We start from the raw sequence: 22,168 nt of genomic DNA on the forward strand, positions 1-22,168 counted from the left end.
GACAAACAGTGCTAACACCACTCATACCAACAATGGTGTGGAATTCAAATTTTGCGTTTTTTTGGGGGGAAACTGTATACACATATGAATATGGACAAAATGCATTGATTTTGTGTTGATTTGTTGACAGTTGTGAGTACGACGATTGGCTGCCTGGATTGGCCCAGCTGCTGCAGCCAATCCCGTTCCCGGACACGGCGCTGGCGAGTGCGGCGTTCGTGCGTCGAGTGACGGGCGTGGTGAGTCGAGTGGGTCGCGACGCTCGTTGCAGCTCGCACCAGTGTGTGTTGGGCGTGCGCCACTCCAAGCCGGGTTGGTTCGACCTCCTCTGTCCGCAGAGCATCGCCTGTGTCGACGAGGGACAACTGTGGGGCCAGATGGTCAGTGATATTACAATTTGCGATCATTTAATCTCGATCATGTTGTTAGAATTAATTGAACGAACGTTTTGAGCTCTTACTGATGTATAGAGGCTCAAGTCCCATCCGTGAATATGTTTGTTCGACGATTACTTTTGATTGATTTCATCAATCATCTCCAAATCTTCAACATACAGAGGAAACCAAATTATGTATACACCAATTGTTAGAGAACAAAACAACTATAATTGACCGAACGAAGTGACGAGGTCTATTTTTCAACTCGGATTTTCTTTCATCTATGCTTTCAGCTTATGCTTTTTGGGCCAGCATGTGGAAGCGTCAGAAGTGACTTGTCATAATTTAAAAAAACAAAACAAAAATTACATTGAAGGACAGTATGCTATATGCAGTATTACTGCAGATTTTGGAATGGTCTCTATGGGTCTGCCTCAAATGTCAATTCTCTGTAATACTCCTTCGATCCATTTAAGCCCCATATCACTTGCCGCATGCACCTCCTGCAATCCTCCCTCACATGGGAACAGAGGGCAGTTCGAAACCAAGTGCTTCATTGTCTGTATCTCGCCACATTCACAGTATGGGTCAGGTGTAAAGCCCCATAAGGCAAGAGACTGGGCGCATCTTCCAGTAGATGTCCGGAACCTGTTCAAACAGCACCACTGCCGGCGGCCAAGCAGTGTCCCTGGCACCTGTACATTTGGATCCTCAATTAGGTGTTTATTTTTTACTGATGAGGAGGACCACCTTGCCTTCCAAATTGTTTCAATATCCTGACCATTCTGATCATCTAATCTCAGATACCTCCTAGATTGTAGCCGTCTTGTTGGTGCATTATTTAGCTCCTTAGCTATTGGCAACTCATTCCTTGAGACAACCCTGTTGACAAGTTGTCTTGTCTTATTCAATCTGCGGAGGTCTGGTGGCAGGACATTACAAAGCACAGGTAGCCAGTTGGTCTCTGTTGGTCTTATTGTGCCACTGATTTTTCTCATGGATTCATTTAGCTGCACATCGGTCTTTCCCACATGTGCACTATGTGCCCACGATATATGTATATGTATGTATGTAACGCATTTACGACCAAACGCGTTGATTGAATTCTATGAGATTTGGCAGGAATATTCCTTTTTCAACTGCGCGTCGATGTATACACAAGGTTTTTTGAAATTTCGCATTTTAATGATAATATGAAAGGGAAAGTAATTTCCTACATACTCCGATATCACTACATTATATCATCTACTCTGAAGATAGGGTTAATCAGACCATAGAATCATTCATAATCAATCAGCTGACAAGTGGATTATTCATTGCATGCATTACACAGAATATCGGGGCACCGAGCCTCGCTCGTTATTTTTATTTATTGATAAACAGAACACAATTCTCTAAAATGTTCGTGTTTATATTTCACAGCTGGCTATACGTCATCTTATGACTTTCGGGGATGCGATATTTTGATTTTTCACATACTCACTTTTTTACTATCCACGGCTGTTTCAGCCAAGGATGAATTATCCTTTTAATGTCGTTCAACGAGTTTTCCCAAGGATGAGACCTAGTGCAATCGAATCTTTATATCATAAACCTACTATGTTCCAAATTCCGTGAGCCGATTTCGAGATCCGTTAAACATAAATAACCAGATATATAAATACAAAAATTGCTCACTTAATATAATAGGTTACCTGATACCGTACTATTTGTTAATAAGAAAACATCATTTATCCATGTAGACTAAAAAAATACTTGCTGGTATATTGTGAGCTGAATCACCAAAAGCTTATTTGAAGTTTGTTAAGAGAGTAGGTTTTTGCAAACCTGTGGGTTCATGAGGGTTGATTTGTAATGCGGGTAGCCTATACAACTCCTTCATATTTTGACTAACATGCCAATAGTTTGCTGCCAGTTTAAAGTGGATCTTACTATTGTGTATTGATTCAGTTGTTTTATTGAAATTCTTATTCATAATTTGTTCTTGAATTGTAAAGTATATTATTATTTTTATGTAATGTATTGTAATAATAATTCAATTTTTATTCAAAAAATGTACAATTGCATTGAATAACGTCATACATAATAAAATAACAAAACACACAAAAACAGTCAATAAGAAATTCATCACAATCAAATATGTGAAAATTATTCAAATAAATATAAGGACAATCCTATCACATATTTCTTCATCTTTGCTCTAAAAATCGTCATTTCCTCTATGGACTTTAAATTTCAAAACTTTAAATTATGGACTTTAAATGTAGGTTAAGTGGGAGAGGGGGCTCTTATCGCCTCAATTTCGTCCACTCACTTTTGAAATTGTAAAGTGTAAATAAGAGGCGTTTATCTATCTATCTATAGTCTGATAATTGTCCGCTCATGGGTATTACACATTACACATACCATGCTATTTAATTAACTCATGCCCGGTTTCACTAACCTCGATCAAATATAGCCCAGCCATGGTCAATTAGACCATAGTCAAAATTTGATCATTCGTTCAAACATACAACTGTTCCACCAACCTCGGGATTGATCAAAACTCCGTCGATCAAATTTGAACATGGTCAACTCTTGTAGCTGTACTTTTTTGAAGTTGGCCAACTTGTTTGCTGGCTTCCTATTGGCTACATCTGATTTTTATGGGTAGAAATTACTGAGATATTGCAATTTTTCAAATGCTAATGAATTAATAATTATTATTAAACGAAAATCCAAATTTAATTCTGTAATATAGTGAATATAGTAGCACCCCATGATACTCAATATCAGTTTCGCTGCTCATATTCAGAGGGAAATTTGCGCTGAATGCTCTTTTTACTTTACCGTCAGGCCGTCAAAAGTTCATATTACTGTACTTTTTTTTGTAATTACTGTACTAATTTTTCTTCATATTCACTATTTCGGGGCAGGCCCCCTGGGCCATCTTCTTATATACCCCCCTGGCACAGACGGTTTGTATAATCACACATCTACATTAATTTATAATAATATTTCAAATATGAATTGAATACTTTCGTACAAAGAATTTACAAATTACCATCATTTTTGACAATTTTTTTATGAACAAAAGAACATTACAATTCTAATGAGATACATTGGTTGATGTAAGGATTGGATAGCATAGGTCTATACTGTGTAATAAATAGAAGAGTAAAGCTAATCTTTTTTGCAAGATCTTCCTTTATTTTCTATACTATAATAATTTACTAATAATTAAAAGATTCCGAGAACAAACCTGATAAATAACTTACTACAACTAAATTCAATTGCACTAAAAACTTTGACATTTTTTATTGCATCAAAAACATATGGTAACCTACAAACAAGCAAGAAAATTGATCGAGCCAGTCTTTTGACCGTGTTCAAATAATTTGATCGCTCGTTCGGCGGCAGTCAAAATTAACCATTGGTTTGACCGTGGTTAAACGTAACTGGTGTTGGTGGAACGAATTATTTCTGATTTGACCAGCTGATAGACTTTAACCATGTTCAAATGCCTTAAATGCCAAGATCTCTTACTTGAGATCTTACTTTCAAGCTCTTACTTGAAATTGAAGGCCGCCATTGGGATATTTTAGCACGACATATTATATATAAATATTTGTAATACTGTAGATCACAAAGGCATTGGTGGCATTGGTATGTAATAATCTTATGGGTTGTCCCCTCAATGGCGGATTTCAATTTAAAGTACGACACTAGCGCTGCATGTGAGTCTATGCATCTTTAAGGTCTTTGGCCTTGACCAAGGTTGGTGAAACGGGGCATCAGAGTCAAATTATTTCCTAGATGTTTCATATAGAGCTGCAGACACTTTACTCGCTTGATATTACATTACAATTACATATACAATTCATCGGTATTAAGGAGCAGAGTGCAACCTTTGATTGTAGGTGGAGGAATTTAATTTATTATCAATGTTCATGTAATTGCAGTTGGACACGCTGATAAACTGCTGTTGCAAACGGAAGCCGTTCATCTCGGATTTGGTTGGCAAGCGATTGGGAGCCTGTCTGCTGCTGGCCCTGAGAGACCACGACGCGGCGCAGACTGTGCTCAGCCTAGCATTGGAGTGGCAGCTGATTGCCGAACCAGACCAACGTATGACTGTTGTCACAGCGCTACAGTCCACTGCCCAGGGACAGGTGCATTACAGCATGCTCTGTCAGCGATTGGATACCATCAATGAACTGGTGAGTGAGTGAGAAAAATAGCATTAGAATATATGCTATCCCATGGTGTTGTGTATCAAGTTCGGATGATACTGTATCATATTGTGTTGATACTGTATCATAAGTGGCGATACTGTATCATATTGTATTGATACTGTATCATAAGTGGCGATACTGTATCATATTGTATTGATACTGTATCTTAAGTGGCGATACTGTATCATATTGTATTGATACAGTATCTTAAGTGGCGATACTGTATCATATTGTATTGAATTGAATTGAATTTATTTCGCCAAAAAGCACATTACATCATTAAAATAAAATGAAACAAAATGAAAATTTAACTATACAAAACAGAAACAAAATTATAATTTATACTAAATACTTATGTACGATAGATTAAGTAAATAACTTAATAAATAAACTTGACATAGTACAGTAGTAGAAGTAAAATGAAATGTTCAGTTAACTTCATTGTAAAAGCAATTTTTCCTTTTTGGCACTGCCAACATAAGTAACACTTGTGTGTTGGCAGTGAGTTGTAGTTCATCACATTTTTGCTATGCAGTGACAATGATTTCGAAATACGAAATTACATAAAAGGAGATGTAAAAATAAGAGGATAAGTTAGCTGAAAGTCGATGTAGGGAGGCCACCATGATTTTTTTTTAAATTTATAAAATTGTTGGGGAGGATTAAATCCGGATTGTTTATTATTTATATACCAAAAGTTAAATATCTAAAAAATATAATATTAATCCAAATCACAGATCTATACAGTTAGCTTAAAGAAAATATTTTGGTATATCCAATTATCCATACTGATGTGTAGAGCAAGAGTGGTTTTTTTGGTTATAAAATCATTGGGAATTTTGTTTACCATGTAATTGCTAAAGTATGTTAATTGATGCCTGCATGTTGTAAGTTTTATGAGATTGATATTGTATTTATTGTTTGGACGAGTGTTATAGGGCGTTTCGCGCAAAACATATTGAGACTTATTTTTATTTATGTGGAGAATGACCTTTTTTACATAATTTTGTCTTAGCGTTGGAACTTTAAACTCAAGGAAGATTTCTCTACTTGGATATAATCTAGGTTTACCAAGCGCCGCTCTTATCATGTGTTTTTGGATAATGAACAATTTGTTTAAATGTGTATCATATGCAAAATATTGATACTGTATCATAAGTGGCGATACTGTATCATTTTGTGGTGACCAATGCATGCCTTTTTTAATAATTGTAAAAATTGCCTTTTGTTCTGCTGGAACTGCCAGCTGCTGGCGCGTTCTTGGCTTGATGGCTTCTCTAGTTACTGGCGTGAGCCGTTTACCCAGTGCCAGTCGTTGGCATCCAGTGACTGGCTATCTCAACTGGCAAGCCGACTGGCACCGTGTGAATCAGCCTTAAGGCTGTGCAAAGGCTAAAGATAAACTTTCTACTGGTGATATTGTTTTTTTTCACTCAATTTATGATTTATTCGGACCTGTTTCAGCAACAAAAAGGAGGCCCTCGGAAGCTGACCCTGCCTAGCAGGTCAACTGATAGCGACGTGATACGCCTGCTGAGCGTGGGTGCTTTCGGCAACCTGGAATGTCTCAGCCTGGCATTCACGCATGTCACCAGCGCATGCGCAGAACATCTCATCAAACTGCCTGCGCTCAGATATCTCAATCTGTGGGCCACCAAGGTACGAAATTTTGCTTATCTAAAGCTGTGTTTACACCAAAGTTATTAACAAAATGTAAATAACTCAATCCTTACAGATTCTATTAGATTGAATATAACTTATCATACACATGATGAAAATTTTGCTTATCTAAAGCTGTGTTTACACCAAAGTTATTAACAAAATGTAAATAACTCAATCCTTACAGATTCTATTAGATTGAATATAACTTATCATACACATGATGATCATATGTGTTTGTCCACCTCCGTTCAATCCAATAGAATCTATAAGGATTAAGTTATCAACATTTTGTTAATAACTTTGGTGTAAACGTGGCTTAAAGGTCCCATTTCTGTGCGACGACTCTAGGCACTGTATTAAAGGCTACAGTCTATAGCTGTACATAGAGTGCCTCACGAAAGATGTAACAGCCGAAGACCATAGATTCTACATGGAATTTGCAACAAAAAATGTCTAGTAAAATGTTCTTATATCGAACTTATTTTTCTAAATATATAGATAGATTTTTCGATATTTTTGGAAACCGTCAATTACTGGAAAACTATCAGTGAAGGGTCTCGTCAGTCATAAATATAGTACCGTGATATCAGTTGAGATGTAATTCTAAAAAAAATAACGAATAAGAGATAAATTAATCATATGAAAATAAGCATATGTTTATAACTTGATATCAACTTGTTTATTTATTTTCCACATTTGAACTTTAAAATGACTTGAGTTATGGTCCTAAAGGGTACTACAAGTTTTCATATTGTTTTTATTAACTAATTCTACGGATATGGTTGGAAAGAGGATGAAATTCCCAATAAGATTTATATAATTTCTTCCTTTGTTTGACGTTTTTAACTTTTTTATGTGCGCTCAGAGTTAGACAAAGTACATTCGTCGAGTTCAAAGCCAAATTTCAAACAGTTTGAATACAGTAATAAACTACAGCCGTTAGTACATCACCTAGAGTCGTTGCTTATAAATTGAACCTTGGGCCTAGTCACACAGAGTGATGCGATCCCAAAGGTTTCAATATCTATATCTAGATCCCATATCTTAGATATATAAACCTGTACGATTGCTTTCTGTATGACCGGGCCAGAATTACGGACATCATTTCAATTAAGTACTATATACAATAGTATACTGTATATACAGTACTATATATTACCATAGAGAAACAATAGCATAAGTAGATATCCCATGGTATAGGGCGTTTATGTCGTAACTTTTACTGTTATCTCAAGCTGATAGTCCACTTAGTTCTTTCCTGTGAAGTTTTATGACGCTGGTAGTCTCTCATATTGTGCCATAGATAAGAATTGGATGTCAAATTAGATGTCAATTCGATGTCAAACGAGGCAAACGACAGAAGAGTCCTGCGACAGTCGAGACCAGCGACGGTAGAGACCGGCGACATTCGAGGCCAGCGACGGTAGAGGACTCCTGAAAAAGTGGCCTCAAATGTCGCCTGCGTTAGGCGACAGTTGAGGCCAGTCGAGACCAGCGACATTCGAGGCCAGCGACGGTAGAGGACTCCTGAAAAAGTGGCCTCAAATGTCACCTGCGTTAGGCGACAGTTGAGGCCACTCTAATTTTTGTACAGCCCCGACAGTCGAGACCTACGACGGGAGAGGACTCCTGAAAAAGTGGCCTCAAATGTCGCCTGCGTTAGGCGACAGTTGAGGCCACTCTAATTTTCGTACACTCCCGACAGTCGAGGCCTACGACCGCAGAGGACTGTAAAACAGTCCTCTACGGTCGTGGGCCTCGAATGTCGTCGGTCTCGACTGTCGCGCCCCCGTGCCGTTCATACACTCTTACCCGGTCAAAATAGTGAAAATCGACAATAATCGACAGTAATCGGCTTGAGATAATAGTAAAAGTTGCGACATGAACGCCCTATACCATGGGATATCTACTTAGGCTATTGTTTCTCTATGATATTACTATATCAGTTTTACTATGTTGACTATTTTACTATTACTAACTACTTCAGTTTCATATTTCGTCTCAGGTTCATTGAATATTATATTTTTCCCATTTGAATTCTTATGGCAATATTCATACGCGGTCGGTCGGGCTAAACCTATCAGAACTCATACGTATTAATAATATTTCCCTGGATCGGACAACTGAAACTGATATTAGGAATCCAGCTTTCTTGTTAAAGACTAACGATGGAAATAAATTGGAAATTGCATTTGTTCAAATGCTAATTAGTAAACTAGTAGCTCTGTGAACAGTAGACCTCACGCAGTATTCTCATTCACAAGTACCTGATTGAAAACTATAGACCTTATGGAAATACAGCAATAGACTGGCTTCTCCACACATCTGTGTAATCACTTGTCAGCTGATTTATGATGAATAATTCTATAGTCTGATTTTTACTCTAATAGTTCGGTTTTTACTCTAATATTGGCGTATGAAGGAGGCTCTTTTTTCCTTTTATATTATCCTTGAAATGCAAAATTTCCAAACACCTTGTATATACGTCGACGCGTAATTAAAAAAGGAACATACCTGTCAAATTTCATGAAAATCAATTTCCGCGTCTCGCCGTAAATGCGCAACATATAAACATTCAAACATTTAAACATTAAGAAAAATGCCAAACCGTCGACTCGAATCTTAGACCTCACTTCGCTCGGTCAATAACTATTATTAAACGAAAATCCTATTAAATGTTGTAAATCACCCCGAAGACTTCTGCTACTACAAATATTGACAACAGGGTAAACAGCTAGATGGAAATTCGATGAGCAATACTATTCAAAAATTATTTACCAGTCCGGGAATCGAACCGTACCGGGTTCGATTCCCGGACTGGTAAATAATTTTTGAATAGTAGCGCTCATCGAATTTCCATCTAGCTGTTTACCCTGTTGTCAATATTTGCAGTAGCTGAAGGGGTGATTTACAGTATTTAATTCGGATTTTCGTTTGATAATAATAATTTAAAGGAATTTAAATATCGATAATATTCTTTAGGTACGATATTCAATAATTATGGAATTCGGATTATAGCACTGTATCGCTTATTGAATCAAGCATTCATTTTGGCATTATTCAATATAAATTATGGATTTTTAGTGCTAACATTTAGTTTTCCATTGGAATTCGTTATTTAGTTTTGAGTTTGGATGTGTAGGCTACATAAAGGAAGTAGGGTACCGAATTTTGTATACTTCAATAGTAGTATTTTTTATTGTATTTCACCACATTGTTTGCATTTTCAGTTTGGCGATGCTGGCCTCATGATGATCTGCGAACATTTGCCAAAACTGCAAGTTCTTAATCTGTGTGAAACCCCCGTATCGGACAGGGGTATCCTAGCTTTATCTAGTGAGTATTAATCAATCTAATACCCAGTTTCTAGATCCCTCATTTAATATAATGGGGCATTAAATTTGAGTTTCATCAAATCTTTGGAGAATTGTTAAACTACAGTAGAACTACAATTATCCAAACTCCGACTATCCGAATCGCCGATTATCCGAATCACTTTCAGAAAAAAAAATTCTCCAAAATTTCTAAGTGCGCTATAATTCTTCCTCCTGCGATGCCAGTGTTTGCGCGTTCGCTCACTATTGTCCTTCCCTTGTACAAAACTACATTTTATTTATATTTAAAGCATGTCAAAATATCACGTTCCTTTCATTTAATTCAATAAAAAAATAGTGCAATATCAAAACGTAGATTTGTTTCTCTCCAATGGCAATTAAAAAAAAAACTCCGATTATCCGAATGGGTCCCGGTCCCCATTAATTCGGATAATTAGAGTTCTACTGTATAAGGCAATTTCTATCATCATACGTATTTTTAATGTCATATCCAATTGTATGTAGGCCTAATCAATTCTGAATATTTAAATATTGATAAAATATATCATTACTATAAATGCAAAAATAATTATCTTCATTACAAATCCCTAAATTCTAAATCTCGTTAATAAAGTACGATACTTGATTCACACACAGTCGTGCTATCATAGCCAACGTTAGTAGACAGACTAAGGCTAGGGCACACACCAGTTAGTCAAGACAAGACAAGACAAGACATGATCAGACACGTTTAGTCACAATACTTCACATAGCTGCTTATGAAGACATGTCTAATTGCAATGACTAATCAGTATGTGTTGCGTCCTTGCGTCGTAAGCAACTATGTTCAGTATTGTGTCTGATCATGTCTTTCTTGTCTAACTGGTGTGTGCCTAGCCTTAGTCTGTCTACTAACGTTGACTATGATAGCACGACAATGTATGACGACTGTGTGTGAATCATGCACGTTTATCATGCATGTTCTACGGTTAATGGCCAGCCATATTGATGGACAATACACCTGAATAAGGGCTAATTGGGCTTTGTGAAATAAAAATGTTGATTGTTTTAGAAGTAGAAATAGATTGTGGAAAAAAGTTCAATAATATCTATTATTCAAGTACCGTACTTTATTAACGAGATTTAGATTTTAGGAAGTTCTACTAAACTGGTGTTCACAACTAACTGGTGTGTGCCTAGCCTTACTTTGTCTACTAACTTTGATTACAGCTGTCATCACAGCGAAACGCTTCGAGCAAAATTTTTAAAGTTTTTGTATTCCCTTTTTTTTCTTCGCTGCTCTAATTGAGGTTGAATTGTTTTTCTATCTTATAATTTGTCATTTTCCAGTGGTTTATTTATAATAAATATCGGGGCACCGAGCTTCGCTCGTTATTTATTTATTGACTTTTGATAAACCGAACACAATTCTTTAAAATGATAAATTCTTTAAATGGTGACAATTCTTTAATGGTGACATTTTTTAATGATGACAATTCTTTAAATGGGGAAGTACTAACAGGCACAGCCCAAAACTGTTTCTTTCCCGAATTTTGATCTATACACTATAAATAGTCCAGAAAGTAGGTTATGTTCCATACACTTGAATTCAGGTTCAATTTTCTGTTCAAACATTTGAAAACAAAAATTTATAATTTAGATTATTTATACAAACCAAATTTAATAACAAAATAACACTAACAATTTAAAATTGTCAAAAAATAATGATCAACTTTGAAAATTATGATATTACACTCTAGTTTAGGAGGATTATTATGTTATGTCAACAAATCAGATTATGTTGATCAAATCGATTAAATTGTGTAGCTAGATAAAATTTCTCGCTGATTGATTATGATTACACAGCTGGAAATAATTCTATCTCTCTCCCACACAGGCACACGCATCTTCTGTTATCGAGAGACGACGAAATTATCATCTGTTTCCAATGATGAATTATCCTTTTAATGTCGATCAGCGAGTTTTCCAAAGAATGAGACCTAGTGCAATCGAATCTTTATATCATAAACCTACTATGTTCCAAATTTCGTAAAAATCGTTAGAGCTCCGAGGGATCCGTAAAACATAAATAACCAGATATAAATAAATAAATTGAATTGAAAAGATATAAAAATTACCTGATATATAAATACAGAAATTGCTCGCTTAATAAAATAGGATTGGTTGTTTATTTTATGTTAGAAGCCCTCGCTGATGATGAACATGTGTATGTGCCTGACAAACATGCACATCATGCATGTTCTACCGTTTGTGGCCAGCCTTTGAATAGCAGACTCTCAACTTTTCTGTACTGAATGATCTAAATGATGGCTATTTTTCAACTTTTTCCAGGTATGTCTAACTTGAAAAAACTGAACTTAAACAGCACACAACTTTCGGCCGAAGCTTTTGAGACGCTCAAACAGAAACTGCCAGGCTTACAAGAGATGGACGTTCGTTATACTGAGGCCTGGTGATAAATCCTTATCGCAAATATTTTGCTGGTCATAGTCTCCAGACTATTGATAAACAAAGTAAAAATACTCTTGAAAGATATTTATCTTTTTTTATATAGGACCAAGAACAAATTCTATCGGAAATGTTTCACGAGAAAACTTTTCACATTTTTATCAGAATACTGATAAATTTCGAAAACTACCTAGCCTACTATTAGTATTGTATAGTTTTAACTTTCTCAAATCATATCAACATTATCAAATGCTTCATCTTTATGCATTAACTTATTGTGAGTTATAATCTGTGCTAATCGCTCTCAATTATTGATAACTTGAAGTTATGTTGTGAGAATAATTATTGATTGAATGTCTCAATTATTGCTGCGAATCAAAATGAAATAAATATATTTTTATACATTTACTGCATCTGAGTTTGATTTTGTGAAGATTCCTTGTGTTCTAGTTGAGGTAGTTAAGAATAGATTTAAGAAATGACTGAAGGCCCATGTATGATCAGGTTCCATGTTCCTGCGTTCAATTCCAGAGATCATCCCACCTTTGATATTATCAGATGTAGAACGGTCAGTGGTTACAATGCTCCCCTGTTTAGGTCTCTTCGATTATACAATAGGCTTAATAATGCATTAGATTTTTTTGATTCAGACAGTGTGTTCAGCGGGACTTAAATAAGATTTATGTTTGTTGAGTTTTGTCTTTTCTATTCATTTTTTCTTTTTTTCTTTCCTATGTATTACATAATATATTAGTGTTTTTATCTATAAGTTTCATATTTGCAAAGTTTCCATAATTCTCTTTTCTTTGTTTCTTTTTTCTTTTCTTCTTGATTTATTCAGTATTAGTTACATACTTAGTTCTTCTTCTTTTATCTGCTATACTATAAGTTTCATATTTGCAAGGTTTTCTATTTTTTTTGTATTTTTTTTTCTAAAACGCAATAGTATATTAGTTAAGCTATTTTATTTTCATTGTAATGTATTGTTTTTTAAAATTGTATGCTCAATGTGTGTTATGAGGGCAATAATGGGATTCAGTTCCTGGTGCCCTCAAATATGTAAATTTTCAAATAAATAAATATGTAATTATGAATAAATGTTCATATTTGCAATTGGATGAGAGCGAATTTAACAAATATGACTGTAGATGCGAATTCCTCACATCAACTAACACCAGCATGCCTAGTTCTAACAATTTCTAGCAATGCTAGATTTTAGAAAACTTCTTTAAAATCACTGGACTTGAATATCTTCTGGAAACCCCAAAAGTATCTCAAATTTGGCTGAATGGTCAATTTTTGAATGGTCATATCTCCTGAACGGTACCAACTATTGGAAATCTGATTCCAGATTCGGGTTCCTCGCATTAAAGAGCATAAGGTCACGAAGTTTGAGCGATTTTAATTTTCACAAAAAATGGGAAATACCATAGACGAATCATCGTTTGTTTTTTTACACTAGACCAAAAATTATATCAGTTTTGGCTGAAATGGGATTTTATTCATGGATTTCATGAAAAATGCAAGTCTCCCAGATTTGATTGATATTCAGGCTATGGATAGGGTTGTTGTGCTATACTATGAGACGTTCAGCTACAATACAGGGTGAGTAATTCACTGGAACATAAAAATCTTACTAATTATTATTAAACAAAAATCCAAATTAAATTCTGTAATTCACCCCGAAGACTTCTGCTACTGCAAATATTGACAGGGTAAACAGCTAGATGGAAATTCGATGAGCGCTACACTATTCAAAAATATCTAGCTGTTTATCCTGTTGTCAACCCTGTTGCAGCAAGTCTTCGGGGTGAATTACAGAATTTAATTTGGATTTTCGTTCAATTATAATTATTAATTCATTATCATTTGAATAATTGCAATATCTCAGTAATTTCCAACTTTATAAAATCTTACCTTCACTCTCAGATCAGAAAAATCACTCATCTTCAAATGCTTATAACTGAAGAATAGGAGTGTATTTGGCCAATGTGATGACATATTATTGTTCCTCTCGTCCAGTACTATCATTCCTGACACTTTGAACGATTTTAATATTCGACAATTTTTGCAAAAATAAATGATGTATTCATGGATTTCATGAAAAATGCGAATCTCCCAGATTTGGTTGATATTCGGGCTTTGGATAGAGGTTGACCTAACAAGTGTCGTGCTATAATATGAGACATTTTGCTACAATACAGGGTGAGTTATTCACTGATACATAAAATCTTACATCCACTCTTAGATCAGAGAAATCACTCATCTTCAAATGCTTCTAACTCAAGAATAGAAGTGAATTTTGCCAATGTGATGACATATCATTGTTCCTCACGTCAAGTACTATCATTCCTGTGAGTTTGTGCGATTTTAATTTTTGACAATTTTTGCAAAAATTCATGGATTTCATGAAAAATGTAAGTTACCCAGAATTGGTTGATATTCGGGCTATGGATAGAGGTTGACTGCTTAAGGTTAAGGTTGACTGCTAAGGTTGACTGCTTAGGGTTAAATGACGAATAGACTACTAACAGCAGTGACAATTCATCAAGTTGCATTACTATGAAAATTCACAGCCATCTCTGAATATTCAAATTTTTACAAAACTTGAAAACATCATGAATCCTTATGGTTAAAAACAGAAACAGGCTTATAAAAAGGTGCGTACAGATATACGCGCCGCGAACATGAGCAATTCACTTTCAATCAGCTGACTATATCTGTATTTTTACAGAAACGGTATAAGATATAGATATAAAAAGCTTGGCATCAGCTGATTAAAAGTTCATGTTCGCGGAGCGTATATCTGTACGCACCTTAAGATTTACATAAAAAATATTATAACCCACAAGACAGACACATGTGTTTTCAGTGAATTCACTTTTTTATTTAAAACGTATGTTCTACAATTTCAATTTTTTAGAACGTTCAGTATATAAAATACAAATAATATTAAACTAGTTTAATAATATCAGGCTACTTCATACTACTTCAATTAATCAAATAAATCTATGATAGAATCAATTTATTTAAAATAAAATTATGCTTTATAAAACTATAAAATCCTATTTTTAGACTAGTCTGAATCTAAATAAACCAAATTTCGTTTTGGTTTCGTAGAGCACTATATTACTAGAAGCATTTCTTTTTTAAATAACCAAATTGTATAGTTTTCTATTTCCTTATTAAGCTTCGTTTACACCAAAGTTATTAACAAAATGTTTATTTTTCCGCCCTTATAGATTCTATTAGATTGAACATAACTTATCATACACATGATGTGCATATGTGTTTGTCAAGCTCCGTTTAATCTAAATAGACGGAAAAATAAACATTTTGTTAATAACTTTGGTGTAAACGCAGCTTTAGTCTATACTCTGTAGGAATGATCACAAAAACTCTTTCTAGTAATTGAGCATTGTCTTCATCGAGGTATCTGGGAATATCATTCATGTTAATGAGCTATGTCATAGTGGAACTGTAGGTCTGTCTATAGATTGGACATTACTATATCAAAGCCTATGTAGAGTTCAATATCCATTTGAATATCTAGGCTGAAATCTATAGATCAGTGAACGTTCAGTTACCGAAATTTTATTAAAGGCTGTATAAAGGCTTGAATGGAAATTGAAAAATCAGCATTCTTGATATGGTAGACTCATTACTATTCTCATGCATAGTAAAAGCATTGGAATGAAATTTAAATGACGATCTTGAACCGCAAATTGGTGAATGTCTTAGCTACTGTAATTCAGTTGTTGTTTTCCTCTAATATTTGATTACTTTACTATCTACTAATAACATAACTATGAGGACTAGTACTCTAAAAAAGGTGATTCATTCATTATCATAAGAATCGCAAGTAATTTTTCTTGCATTCGCATTTTCTTGAAAATTCATACTGAATTCAAACCAACCGAAAATAGATCCTCAATCCAAGTGGCAAGTATAAGAGGAATTATCTCAATTTTCCGGCTTTCCAATCCCACAGTTTTCCTCAATTTTCCAATAGCCTAGTCGCGCCTGGCAGCTCCTTCATCCAATGCAAGATTACTCAGCGCCTTAGCTATTTGACTCTGCTCAATGTTCTAAAATGAGATTGAAATGACCGATATTAATGGATGTAATGAAAATATGATTGATTCAATGCAATGATGAAAATAGTAGGTGATAAAGTTACGTTTATAAGAGAGGATTGAAGCACTACCTCTGTAAACAAAGCCGTAGTGCATTCGTGTGACGTCAGCAGAGGTAGAGCTCCTATACCAATCAAAATTCGTTGATTTCAGCTGATCTATAACAGCTAATGTTTTTATTTGTGTAGGAGCCCTACCTCTGCTGACGTCACACGAATGCACTACGGCTTTGTTTACGGAGGTAGTGATTGAAGCTCGTAAGTTCAGTACCCCACAGTTCATTGGGAATAAGTTACATTAGCTTTTCATGAAATAATGTATTGGATTTTTATTCATCCAGTTTATGTGAGATTGATGGGACAATACATAACCCTAAAATAAAACTTGAGGTTTCTATACTTTCAAACTAATTTTGTTTGCTCAAAATATGCTTTCAAATCAAATTTGAAGGAATTATATTTAAAAACCTATGGTCAGTATGCTTTTATACTAATTTTGTTTGCTTGAAATATGTTTTCAAATAAGATTTTAAGGAATTATGTCGAAAAATTTATATAGTTGGATCAATTAAACTCAAATTTTAATTTATCAATGTTTATCTGAGAACTAATCCCAAATTATACTTTACTTCCGGTTATTAAACTTTAATTTAATTTATATTTACATGAATTTTTGAAAGTGTTTGATGCTGGAAACGAGAAGATGAATTCTGTTACAGCAATGAAATTGAAGTAAAAGTGGGATAATAAAACCAGTGAGTTATTCATAAAGATTTTTATTATTCATAGAAATTAAACAATCAAATATTTCAACAAATCTATAGATATTATGTTATGTATAGAGCTTTTCATTTAAATTTTTTTCTAAAACCATCAAAATTTTATTGTATTTATTTTATTGTATTTATTAACAATGCTTTCCTGAAATGACTAGAATAGGTAACACATTATTAAGAATTGAGTTATTCTTTCTCGTATTTCACAACAAAATATCATACAACAAGATTAAGCTTTTATTATTAAACTCAGATCTATGAGTTGGTCTAGTTTATTTAGTTTTATGTCAATCAACAACTGCATATTACAACATTATTGCACCGATATTTATTATTCAGAATTAAGTCTGTTAGTTTTTATAACACAGTTATGTAGAACCACTACATAGAGAACAATCTATGTTTTATCAAACAAAAAGAAAGAAGAGTCAGGTGTATCAGAATTATAACTCTGTGTAGCAATGTGTATCAACATTAGAACCCTCTTTTCGATTTCTTTTCAATTACTTACAATCCTAGCAGAGATAAATTAACCACAATCAACCAACAATAATTATATTAAATTTCACAGATAATACAAACAATAATACACTAAAGCTGCCTGTGAATTCCAAAATGAAAAATAACATTTCAAATTTGGCATTGATAAAATGATAAGACGATTTTCATCAATTAACACGTCAATAAGTTTGAGAAACAACAATACAACTAAATTTCAATTGAAGAATAACGACATTACAGCCAACGACTTTTCAAATATGGCATTGAAAAGGTGATGTGAAATGATTGATTTTTATCAATCAACAAGTCAATAAGGTTTAATAAACAGCATTACAATGATGCTATATGAATACCACTTAAAACATATCATCTCCAATAGGACAATCACGATTGAATCACTTGAAGAACATCTCCAATGTAAGAATCACTATGGAATTGAATATAAAGTATTTTACACATGATTTTCAATTCAATCACATGGAGAATATCATCCCTAATTAGAGAATCACATTTCAACTGTTGTAATTCTTTACCTTGAATTTTTCAATCCTATTTTACTTTCTCTCTTGAGTCTCAATCCAATTTCACTCAATACCAATGAATTACAATTCAATTATAGGTACATTCCCCCTCAAGTCAAAATCCAATCCCACTTCCTCCCCTCAAGGATCAATTCAATCCTTTTTCAAATCAATCCTCTCTTCAAGCTTCAATTCAATCCCAATTATTACATCTCAAAGAAATCACATGCCTTACTTCTTTCCCCTACCACCTTTGCCACCCCTACCCTGTTTCCCCTGATCCCCTCCACCTCCTCGCCCACCTTTTCGCTTCGGGGGAATGGGTGGTTCGTCAGTAGGAGCTGATGATGCCTGGGGAACAGCTGGGGGTGCGTCAACCACAGGAGGAGTCTGAGGGATATCCGGTTGCACGCTGAGCTTCTCAGTGGCGGAGACCGGCGATTCGGAAGGCACTGGCGGTGGAGACAGAGGAGGAGTGGCTGTGGTCACGGTGGGGGTCGATGGTTGAGACTGTACTGGTGTTTTGGGTGCTTCTGGCTGAGGCTGTACTGGAGTTGCAGGTTGTACAGGAGTTTCTTGCTGAGGAGATTGGGGTGGTGTTTCAGGCAACTTTGCAGCAGGAACAGGGGCCTCTGCAGGAACAGGTACTGCTGCAGGGACAGGTGTCTCTACAGGAGCAGGAGTTTGTGCAGGAACAGGTACTGCAGCAGGAACAGTTGCTTCTACAGCAGGGACAGGCGTCTCTACAGAAGCAGGAGTTTGTGCAGGAGCCTCAGCAGGAACAGGTACTTGAGGGGCAACAGGTTTTTGACAAGCCTGTTCAGCAGCTGGTGCATCAGGCTTCTTAATGGGACATGCGAGCGGCTCTGGCGCAGCTTCTGTTGCAGGCTTTGGTAGTGGACAAGCAGCTACTTCAGCTGGCTGAGTGGGAGCTGCACTTTCAGACTTTGGAGGGATAGGACAGACTGGATCTTCTGGTTTTGGTGGGAGTGGACAAGCTGGGCTTTCAGGTTGAGGTTTGGGAGGAATAGGACAAGCTGGGCTTTCAGGTTGAGGCTTTGGAGGAATGGGACATACTGGGCTTTCAGCTGCTGGTTTTGGAGGAATAGGACAAGCTGGGCTTTCAGGTTCAGGTTTGGGAGGTATTGGACAAGCTGGGCTTTCAGGTTCAGGTTTGGGAGGTATTGGACAAGCTGAGCTTTCAGGTTCAGGTTTGGGAGGTATTGGACAAGCTGGGCTTTCAGGTTGAGCCTTCGGAGGAATTGGACAAGATGGACTTTCTGGTTCAGGCTTGGGAGGGATAGGACATGCAGGACTTTCAGATGCTGGTTTTGGAGGAATAGGACAAACTGGACTTTCAGATTGAGGCTTAGTAGGGATAGGACATGCAGGACTCTCAGATTCTGGTTTTGGAGGAATAGGACAAACTGGACTTTCAGGTTGAGGCTTAGGAGGGATAGGACATGCAGGACTCTCAGATGCTGGTTTTGGTGGGAGTGGACAAGCGGTGCTTTCCGCTAATTTGGCATCATCAGTTTTAGATTCCACTGGAGCTGCAGTGGGAGCAAACTGTGGTTGAGTCAAGAAAGGTGGAGGCGTGAGAGGATCAGCCTGTTCAGAGGTCGGCTGCAGCATTGTGTTTGGCTTCATGAACAGAGTTTCCAGAGCCTTTTCAGCTTTGGGCACAGACGTTCTTCTGGCCTCAACCCTTGTGGGTGCACTTGCCTGTGGTTTGGCGGCTGATGCATCTGCTGGTGGTGCAGGCAGGTCTGCAGAGGCTGGCACTGGTGACGGTCCAGTTGAGAGGGTTTGGCAGATCTTCGCCCAGATGTTGTCGAACGAGTCGCGGCCCATGTAGTCCATGTGACCCTCTTCCCAGCCTTGGCGGCGCAGGTGGTCTTGGAGTGCGTGCTGCTCTTCAGACAATGGTGATCCCAGCTTCACTGTGGCCAGGGCACCGGCAAGTCCAGCCTGTCAAAATATGCCAAACATCAACAATTTTGCTTGGTAGAACTGTAGATTTATGTATTCAATATTGCAGTAGTATTTATACAACTGAACATGAAGCATTCAATACTGTATTGAGAGATTTTTCAGAGATTTCCCATTATTCTATAAATAGTAGAATTTATACACTTGAACATAAAGGATTCAATACATGTTGAATACTGTATTCAGAGATTTTTTAGAATGTTTTCATCAAGTAGAAAAGGCAACCTATTGCATTGCATTTTAAAAATTATTATTGCATTGAATTTTAAAAATTATTTGTGCTTAGAATTCAACTTCTGCCTATAATGAAATTCACTTCAAACTGTCATATTCTTCATGGTAGCCCTATGTCCTTTTCCTTCAAAAAATTTTGACAGTTTAAAAAGAATCTCACTGAAACAGTTTTCTGATGTCATATGTTGTGATCATTATGGATTTGACTTGGGCAAAATTGCATGTACATATTGCAAATCTATAAATTATGTATTAATAATAATTTAATATAAATAATAATATAATTTATGTATAAATTGCATATCACATTTTACCATGATTAACCATAAATGAATTACGTATTCCACTTCTCTTATTAGTGTTCCTGGCATTAGTTTCATTAGACAACTTAGTAGCTTCTTATCACAGTAAACTTAATAGAGGTGGGCTATAACTAGGAGTTAAAATTTTAATAAGTAGTGGTGATTATATCAAGTCATAAATTCAAGATTATTGATAAAATCAACTGAGCCTTGTCCTTGAGAAGAATAATTGAGAATCGTTTGCAAAGATGATTCCAAATTATAACAGATGTGGCAAAAAGTCTTTGGGCCGGTTTCCGAGCTCGGGATTCAGCTAAGTTCTAGACTTTAAACAGCTGAAGTCAGAAAATTGACTTTCCAAAACGTAGTTGCAGTTTTTAAGATAATCTTCATTTTCTCATTTCTATATTGTAAACGATTTTCCTTGACGAAATGAAACATTCCTAAATAATTCATAATAGCTGAAACTTTACACTATTTACTCTTTATTTTATTTTGTGTTCAATTCTCTAGTTTTTCAAAATTTAATTAAAAAATCATTAGTCGTTTTACTGCAACTACGTCCCGTTTCGGAAGCCAATTTTCTGACTCCAGCTGTTTAAAGTCTAGAACTTAGCTGAATCCCGAGCTCGGAAACCGGCCCTTTATGTTTTATTTTGCAGGTAACTGATCGAGATGCAATGACGAACAGATTTAACTTGAGATGAGATTGGATGACAATCAACCCATTTTCTTGAAACTTCATCAATAACTGAGCATTAAAAATGGATGTTATGCCTTGCTGTATTACCCACGGTATTTAGATGAAAACGGTAGTGGTCACGAAATGTTTGCGCAGTGGCCAGCCAGCTAGATTGCGTCATCGCCACCAAACAACGTTTCTAACACCTATTGGCCATTTATGAAACTTATTTGTTGACCGAGTGAAGTGTGGTCTAAGATTCAAGTCGACGGTTTGGCATTTCTCTTAAAGTTTAAATGTTTATATGTTGCGCATTGACGGCGAAACGCGGTAATAGATTTTCATGAAATTTGACAGGTATGTTCCTTTTTAAATTGCGCGTCGACGTATATACAAGGTTTTTGGAAATTTTGCATTCCAAGGATAATATAAAAGGAAAAAGGAGCCTCCTTCATACGCTAATATTAGAGTAAAAATCAGACTATAGAATTATTCATCATAACTCAGATGTCGATTTGATTATAAATTGCGTGCCATGACGCATGTAATTCAATATCTCAATGTAACATGGTAAAAAATCAGCTGCTGTGTAGACTATAAATTGCATGCCTCAATGAATGCAATTTTTATACACTATTAAATGAACTATTGATTGCGTACAATAACGTATGCAATTAATAATTAAAATAGCATAGTATTGTCTCTCGAACTTTCTCTGCTTTGAACTCGGGCTGTCCTGTTGCCAGTATGTCTTGATAGGAGACTAGCTTCTGATGTTAGCATTTTTGATACACCAACCCCAACAGTCATTAGCCGTTTTCACACCGATATCTCGCTTACACGACATACAGACAAGATTTACTCTGATGAACAGTATTAGTGGAGGCTGTGGTTTATAACTGCGCGAGGTCTACTGTTCACAGAACTACTAGTTAAAAACAGATGATTGGATATAAAATGACGTCAGCTAAACCAGAAATTTAGCACAA

At 35.8% G+C, this 22,168-nt stretch overlaps 2 protein-coding genes across 9 annotated transcripts in view; one reads left to right on the forward strand and one right to left on the reverse strand.

Moving 5' to 3' along the window:
* LOC111056590 (C-Maf-inducing protein) overlaps positions 1-12,449 on the forward strand; it is an 89,716-nt gene extending 77,267 nt beyond the window's left edge. For 2 of the 4 annotated variants that reach the window (XM_022343972.2, XM_039420606.1), the window contains exons 10-14: positions 131-380; positions 4,319-4,576; positions 6,056-6,250; positions 9,484-9,589; positions 11,920-12,449. In XM_022343972.2, coding sequence (XP_022199664.2) covers positions 131-380; positions 4,319-4,576; positions 6,056-6,250; positions 9,484-9,589; positions 11,920-12,044 — 934 coding nt within the window. In that variant the 3' untranslated portion in view covers positions 12,045-12,449. The remainder of the gene's footprint in view (positions 1-130; positions 381-4,318; positions 4,577-6,055; positions 6,251-9,483; positions 9,590-11,919) is intronic. The other 2 variants (XM_039420608.1, XM_039420607.1) reach the window with 1 other exon arrangement.
* A 2,452-nt stretch (positions 12,450-14,901) lies between these two features.
* Positions 14,902-22,168, reverse strand: part of LOC111056598 (glycogenin-1) — a 56,050-nt gene continuing 48,783 nt past the window's right edge. For 3 of the 5 annotated variants that reach the window (XM_039420611.1, XM_039420610.1, XM_039420609.1), the window contains one exon: positions 17,308-19,940. In XM_039420611.1, coding sequence (XP_039276545.1) covers positions 18,201-19,940 — 1,740 coding nt within the window. In that variant the 3' untranslated portion in view covers positions 17,308-18,200. Of the gene's footprint in view, positions 16,125-17,307; positions 19,941-22,168 lie in introns of those variants that run through there. The other 2 variants (XM_039420612.1, XM_039420613.1) reach the window with 2 other exon arrangements.

This window comes from Nilaparvata lugens, chromosome 2 (assembly GCF_014356525.2).
Source record: "Nilaparvata lugens isolate BPH chromosome 2, ASM1435652v1, whole genome shotgun sequence".
Taxonomy (NCBI): domain Eukaryota; kingdom Metazoa; phylum Arthropoda; class Insecta; order Hemiptera; family Delphacidae; genus Nilaparvata; species Nilaparvata lugens.